Below are 7,686 nucleotides of genomic sequence, written 5' to 3' on the forward strand. Positions count from 1 at the left end.
CGTAAATCAATGGCGCGGAGGGCAGTTTTTTGGCGGTTTGGATACTTTTCAAGTGAATTTGTCACGCTTGACTTCTTGAGGATTGCTCAATCTAAGTTTTCGTGATTTTATTCAGAATTATACGCAGCTGAACTCAATTGGCGGCAGTTGAGCTATATTCTAGCTATATTTTATTTTTTTTTTGCTGCCAGTAATTGTAGACAAATGGAATGCACTCCGAGAAATGTTGCAATGTTCCATTTTAAATAATTCTAGTAGTTTATAATATGCTCTAACATCATTTGAATTTCCTTAGTAAAGATTTGCCAGGGGCCGCTAAAGAAAGCTACAATCAAGCCTCCTTCTTTTCTGGCTGAAGCAGGCTAGAAACCAGCACCGCTTGTTGTTTGATACTAAAAAAAAAAGAATTTATTTCTTGGACATGATTGAATATATGCAGCCATTGGATATATTTATCATGACACAAGTGGACTTGCACGGAATCTTGCTGATTCTCTATTGCAGCAATCCCCATATTCAACTCAGAAACATTAACATTTTCAATTTTACTACATTTCAAACATATAATTTACTAGCTCTTGGTTGTTAATAAGGTAAGAATCCTTTAACTTATGGTATGTATTTTTTAATTCATCACGCGTACTTTTTTCTACGTTTCCAGGTAGCAGATTTAATTCCCTGAGCTTATTATACAGTTTAGCAGCACGATATTTGATCAAAAATTTCTCAAGTTTTCTCTTGCAGCAAGGTATATTGAGTAATCTTAGCTCGGATTGCCTCGTATTCCTCCTTTTTTTTTACTAAATTGAAACATTTCGTTACAATAATTCTCTGAATGAAAATTGCAAATCGATTTAAGAACAAATTTAAGGAGCTCGTAAATATGTAGCTCGTAGACTGAGAGAAATCCATGTTCAAGAAACAAATAACTGCAACTGTCTGATTTTCGTCGAAAGGATATAAACTTTAACACCTTTTTCTGCAACATAAACAATGGTAGTAAAGAAGAGTAGCTGCAGCAGCCATATACAAGAACGCCATATTGAATAATGGGAATCACGTTGCTCGAATAATAGCTTATAAGTTGCAATCTAGGAACAAAATGTCTCATTTTAGATACAATTCCACATTGCTTGCTTTTTCTTTACATGCTCAATATGGCTAATAAAGGAAAGCTTTGCATCAATTCTAACACCAAGATACTTGCACATAGAGTGAGTTTGGACAGCTTGATCATCAAACAGATATTCACTTGAATCTATTTTGGAACCAGCAACCAGCATTTTCATTAAGATAGTCTTTTCAAGGTTAAGTACCAGTTTATTTGATTTCAACCAGTTATTTATCTTCGCAAGTTCGAGACTAATTTCAGCACGGCTGTTTCCTATGGATGTAATATTAGTGTCGTCAGCAAACAGCAGGACATTAAGATTACAATTTTGAGGGAGATCGTTAATATATATTAGAAAGAGTAGAGGTCCCAGAATTGAACCTTGTGGTACCCCACAGTTTGAAATTTCCCAATCAGATGACACATTGTTTAAAAAAACTCTTTGTCTCCTCTTTGTTAAATACGATTCAAACCACATTAAGCATTTCCCCCTGATACCATATCTTTCCAGTTTTTTAGCAGTAGATTATGATTTATAGTATCGAAAGCTTTCTTCAAGTCCAAAAAGAACGAATTAATAGCGTTCTCTTTTCCAGAATGACGAATTTTTTCGGTAAGTTCAACGAGCACATCAATCGTGCTATGCTTGTCTCGAAAACCGAATTGATACTTTGAGAGAATTCCTAGTTTTTCGAAATAGCCATATACTCTATTAAAAACTACTTTCTCAAAAATTTTGCTCCAAATTATGAGTAGTGAAATTGGGCGATAGTTATTTTCCTCCAATTTTGAGCCATCTTTAAATAAAGGAACGATCTTGGCTGTTTTCAGGCTATCTGGAAAAAGGCCTTCGTTGAATGACCGGTTAATCAAATTTGTAATTACATTTAAGGTGGCTGGCATTGAGGCTTTTACAATACTGTTACATATTAGGTCATCTCCCGAGGACGACTTATTTTTGTAAGCTTCGGTAAACGGATTCAACTTCACGCTTTGTTGTTGGGAAAAAGAACATGGAGTGAACGCAATTTGGGATATCAACATCATGTGCGGCAGTTAAATGATTGCTAAGTCCTTCACCAACGTTTGCAAAGAGTTTATTAAAGACATCTGCATTGTTTTTAATTGATTGGAGCTTATAATTTTGTCTACAAGTGTTCAAAAGCGGGGGATCATTAAACGTTTTGGATTTTCCGTTGATGTCATTCAGAAGTTTGTACGTTCTCCTCGAGTCTGTTTGGCAAGCTTGAAACTTATTTTGATAGTACTGCTTTTTTGATTTTTTGTATTCTTTTTCAAAAGTCAAACGCCACTTTTTAAATTCTTGAAACTTGGCTTGGTTATGGCAGTCTTTCTTCCACTTTCTATGTGCCTGGTTCCGTTTTGACCTGATTTTAAGCAAAGATTTATTGAGCCATTTTGGCAGCAGATTTTTCTTGGGTGGGAAATTGCAGATTGGGGCAAATCTATCAGTGACTTTAAGAAAAGTTTCATTAAAAACATTGAAAGCTTCTGAGCAAGTTGTAGCACTCAGCAATTTTCCACTACACTCCGATATTTCCACCCGGAGAGTTTCTACGTAGTTTTCTACAGTGCTCGGATTTTTCAGAAAAGCTGTGTTTCGAAACGTAGTTTTACCTTCAGGTTCCAAACAAAGTCCGCATGTTAGAATAATTGGATCGTGGTCTGAAAAAGTTTGATTTTTTAGAATTTCACAGTTTAACAGATTAATATTTTGATACACGAAATGATCGAGACAAGTGGAACTGGTATCCGTTTCCCTGGTTGCTGATTTTGCAAAAATTTCATAACCATTAGATGATATACAATTCAGATAGTTTTTTGACAAAGCATTCTCTTGTAATGGATGTTCTACTCTTCTGGATATGGGATCTAAAACCCGGTAACAGATATTGTTTTATTTCATCATCGTCACACAACCAGGTTTCAGTTAGGCAGATAATGTGAGGCAGCTTATCTAAGCTAAAAATAAGAGATTCAAGATCTAGTAGGTGTTTTTTTAATGATCTTACATTGAGATGAAAAATTATTAAATCTTTCCTTAGCGTGTTAATTTCAGTTTCGTTAAATACCTCTTCTTTCTTTTTACGTTTCACGAAAGGGCTGATTCGTTCGTTCTGTATCTGGATTTTGAGGTGGCTTGAAGCACTGTTGGATGTTGATTAAAGAATAATTGAGGAACAAACCACCTTCAAAAAAGTTGTTGATTCTGTACATCTTTCCGTCCATCCACCTGTAGTGTATGACCCCATCACGTATGAACGATGACGAGATCCGTTCGTCACCTTTCATTAATTTGAGAAAATTAAGCCTGGGTTTACTTGCATCTTCAAGTATTGTAACATTGTAGAAAGAGGGGCTTTCTTCTAAGGCACGTTTGTTTTTGAGAACTTCGATTTTCTTGATGCGTCTAGTAAATTTTACAATGATTGGTCTGTTCTTGTATCGAGAAGAAAGTCGATGAGCAATTGATATGTCAGTAGCATCAACGTTAACATTTAGGTCAGCTGTTACATCCAAGAACGCTTGCGCTGTTTGAGCATTAGTCTCCGTGTTTCCATTTTCATCGATTGTTTCAGAAAGTCCAAAAACTTTAACATTATCACGACGATTGTACGTTTCTAGAAGCTCTGTTTGAGAGAGCATCTTGAGATCTGTCACAGTGTCCTCCGAGTTGGTGGTTGTTCCAATTTCAGTGATAAACCTCGCAAGCTTTTCGTCAGTTCTGCGGTGGATATCAGTGGTCGTCTCTGAGATTTTGGAAGCTATCATTCTCTCGCTGGTCTGTGTCAGCATTGTTTCCAGTTCGGCAATCCTTTCATCTATTACTCTTCGCCACACTGTTTTACTTTCTTCAACGAATTTTTGAAACTTCTCTTCAACTATTTCGTTAATTGTCGACTTTAAGTCAGTTTTTAGTTTGTCTATGAGGCTAGGAAAAATATCGTTGATTGCTTCTTTGATCCCTTCTTGGATTGTATTTTGTAGCTCTTGCTTCTCTTCTGTTTCTCCTGCTGGACTTAGTGCCAAGAGCGGCCTCTTCTGACTTGGAGTGGGTTTACTTTCTTGTTGAATGCTTGCCAATGGTGTGAGTCCCAAAAACTTCAATTGTGGAACCTCTTTCTGTAGCTCTTCAGATGCATTGTTACTGACACCATTCAGCGGACTGCTGTCTGGATTGGAATCGGACATGATAAAGGAGGAAAAAACGGTTTTATTTTGAGGAGAAAAAAAATCGGTTGGAGTTTAGAATTCTGCTGCAAAGTTACTACTTAGTTTTTTTTATATATAATTTATAGTTTAACAAAGCTGAAGCTCGATTTCATCAATAAGGTAAAATGAGACTTCTGGATTTTAATAAAGCTTAGTCCTATGAAAAAAAGTCTTTCAACTCAGGTGGCTCCCCGGACTGCCTCAAGCCCGCTGGACTCAGAGACGGCTAGAGATCCTCCCAAGCTTTTTTTGGGCTTCTTTTTCTTTTTCTTGTTCTTTTTCGCTTTGTTTTTCCTTGGTCTGCTCTTGCGTTTTCGAGTTTTCGATCTATTTTTCAAGGTCAACTTGTGCAAATTTGCTTTTTCTTGCAGTATGATATTAATAAAATTAAGTTCAATCGAAACGTGAGGATGGACTTCAGCTAGCTGGTTTTCATACCATTTCTGTTTCTGTTTGAATTTCGGTAGCAAATGTCTCCTTCCGTTAATAACTCGCCCAACTTTTAAGTTACACAATTCGTCAAAAAGGTCTGGAGTTCCTTTTCTTTGCAAATAAACAATACCTACTACATTGCAATCAAATCTTTTCAGAGCATGAAATAATTCTTCTTTACTCAAAGCAGTGTTGCTATTTGAGTGGTGAGGTGTGATTGAATTACTAATCACGTCATGCCAAATAACCACATTTGACCTGTGCTGGATAATACCTCTATCTAACAGTAGTTGAACATTTTTGAGTTTGTCTCGGGAGTTAAGATTGAAGCTCAGTGATTTCCTTGCGAAAGCTTGATTTTCCCCAATGCAGCCTGGTGAGTTCTGTAGAGCTCTCAATAGACAACTGGCTCCGAGCAAGAGAACCATTTATTGTAACATTCACAAGTATCTGAAAGACAGTCTCGTGATAAACTTAAGAAATAGCAAGGCTATTTAATAAGTTTATCACAACAATTAGGCAACTAATTTTTCCACTTTAGGCTGCAACGTATGTTTGGTCTGTAACGGTTTGCTTAATTGGCCATATATCGAGACGTTTCAGAAGCAAGGACTTATTTAAGCAAGTTTTTTTCTCAAGCATTTAGTTTTCTGGTATTGTATCAAATTGCTGGAAAATCTGTTGAACAGATTCTCCACAGGAGAATAGCTCTTATGAACAGACTTTCATGCCTAAAAAGACATGATCTTGATTTCGTTGTTAGTTTTTATGGTGCGTGGTAAGGTTAGTCGGACCTTCAGTTTTATTCAAATAATGCATTCGAAGTCTAACTTTTGTTTTTCTAAAGAAACTGTGACTTTTAATTACACTAAAATAACATTGACTAATAGTCGCAAGCGTACTAAAATTAGTAGTGATGTTGCTGAAGACCCCAGAAAAATTTAGTCAATTCCTGTGGTAGCAATAATACAGGAACCTACAGGGGGTACTTACCCCTGAGCAGGGTGTGGCAAAAGGAACTGGGCCGCCTACTTTTCAATTTTTACATAACTGATATCTCAAAAAACCTTGATAAAGAATGCATAATGATAATACGCTTATGACACAACCTTATTATTATGCTCGAATTCTATTGCACAAACAGCTCAATTGATACTTGAATCAAATATAAAGAAAGTCGTTTGATATTATTAGTAGTGGAAAATGAGGGGGTCTACCGCACAGAAAAAGGATCCCTCCCTCTAGTAGCCTCGAAACCACTTTCTATATATTTCTAACAACTATTTTTTGTATTTTAGATGCTGCCTAACCACCTGGGCCATAGGATCATGATTTTTATGTTTTATAAATGCTTTTATTCAGGTTCTCTCACAAGGTTAGTTCAAACCGTTCAAACTTTATCTTTACCATTGACATTTGCCAAACAGAATAGTTAGCTTGGTATACAACTTTGTTCAATTTCTTTGAATATCAAACCTCTGTTGAACAATTTTATTATACTGTAAACTCCGTATGTGTACTTTTTCGTTTTCTCTTTGCAACGTTTAGCTTTTTATCTACAATCAAAAACCGGTTCCTTAATTTGAACTTCAAGTAAGTTAAACAATTTTGTCTGAGCTTTGTGTTGTGTAATGCTTTAGCTTACTTGTCTTTGAATAGCAATATCTTTAGAAAATTATATTAACGAAATGGTTCGAAATTGGTATAAGAAAGCATTTTCATGGTATAGGGAATATTTATGCGCAAATTATCATCGAGTTTATCAAAAGTTTCATCAATAATTTTCTTCGTCAGACGGTAAGACAATAACGTCGTCATCTTCAGGCGCTGCTCTCACTTTAATGATCTTTTGCTTTCTCGGCTTAACTATTGGCTTTTCTCTTTTGAGAGTTGCTCGATGACCTTCTTTATTGTATCTTAGAAGGGCTGTAAATTCTCGAAGTCCCAAAGCCACATATTTCAACTCCCACATTTCGCCTTTGTTCTCAAATTTCTTGATTTGGAAGAACACTGATAGCATCAGGTCATCGGGGTCGAAATACTTCATTGAAAGTCGGTAGTAGACTTTATCGTTATCTAAATAGAAACATAATTAAACTCACGAAAGCTGTTTTAATCGTTTTCTGTATAGGGTTAGGTGAATTAGGATCTTAATTAAAATTCAACTCTTCGACTAATATCACATATTGCTGAAATTATAAAGTGCGATACTACCTTTGATGTCTCGTATCACCTCGCAATTCTTTGAATCAAGCCGCATTCTTTCGCACGCCTCAATATGTATCACGAGACGTCCATCTGCATTGATTTTGCCCTCAGTGATAACTCTGATAAGGTCAGTGTCCATCATCACCGTGTTTATTAGGGACCTGAAATGTTCTTCAGGTAATGTAAGATTTTGGTACAAAAATCTTTCACCGTTCGAATATTTATAAAGCGATATTTCAATTGTTGCGCCCTCCGTGTTATCTTCTCTCCAAATTCTCACAAAGCGCGTAGAGGTTTGGTATTCAAACAGATAACCAGACATTTGTAGTGTATTTAGTTTTAAGTTTAAATTTTGTTTTTGTGAAAGAGCTTAGGATGGTAATTTGCCGATTTGTGGGCTTTTTATAACCGTTATCAATCTCAGATAAGTCTGTATCTCGACGGAAGAGAAATTTATAACCGCAATTTACGGTTTTTACCTTGCGGCGCATTCCATTTAGGGGGTCTCATCGGCGTTTTCTTTTGTGGTGCATTGGAGAACATCTTTCAAGTTTTGTTAGTATTCATAATCTTAAGCAGTCGGCAAACTAGATTTCGCTCCGATAAAATTTCAGGTTTTTCCGCTCGCAAATTTTAATTTTCTAAATAATAATCCTGCGGACCGCTTTCGACTTTCAGACTCAACCAACTCCAACAACTAG

The 7,686-nt window shown here is 36.2% G+C and overlaps 1 protein-coding gene across 1 annotated transcript; it reads right to left on the bottom strand.

Moving 5' to 3' along the window:
* Positions 1 to 5,431: 5,431 nt before the first annotated feature.
* Positions 5,432 to 7,456, bottom strand: LOC142340012 (uncharacterized). Its single transcript, XM_075390407.1, has 2 exons — positions 6,992 to 7,456; positions 5,432 to 6,853 (listed from the first exon to the last, which is right to left on the bottom strand). Exons 1-2 carry the CDS (start codon positions 7,305 to 7,307, stop codon positions 6,552 to 6,554), a joined length of 618 nt encoding a protein of 205 aa, XP_075246522.1. The 5' UTR covers positions 7,308 to 7,456; the 3' UTR covers positions 5,432 to 6,551.
* Between the last annotated feature and the right edge of the window lie 230 nt (positions 7,457 to 7,686).

The sequence above is a fragment of the Convolutriloba macropyga genome, chromosome 5 (assembly GCF_964194025.1).
Source record: "Convolutriloba macropyga chromosome 5, txConMacr16.3, whole genome shotgun sequence".
NCBI classification, from domain to species: Eukaryota; Metazoa; Xenacoelomorpha; order Acoela; family Convolutidae; genus Convolutriloba; species Convolutriloba macropyga.

Excerpts from the sequence above, each read along its gene's own strand:
- LOC142340012 (XM_075390407.1), bottom strand. The coding sequence starts at position 7,307 with ATGTCTGGTTATCTGTTTGAATACCAAACCTCTACGCGCTTTGTGAGA. Across the intron at positions 6,854-6,991 it reads GGTGATACGAGACATCAAAG|ATAACGATAAAGTCTACTAC; the intron begins GTAGTATCGCAC and ends GTTTCTATTTAG.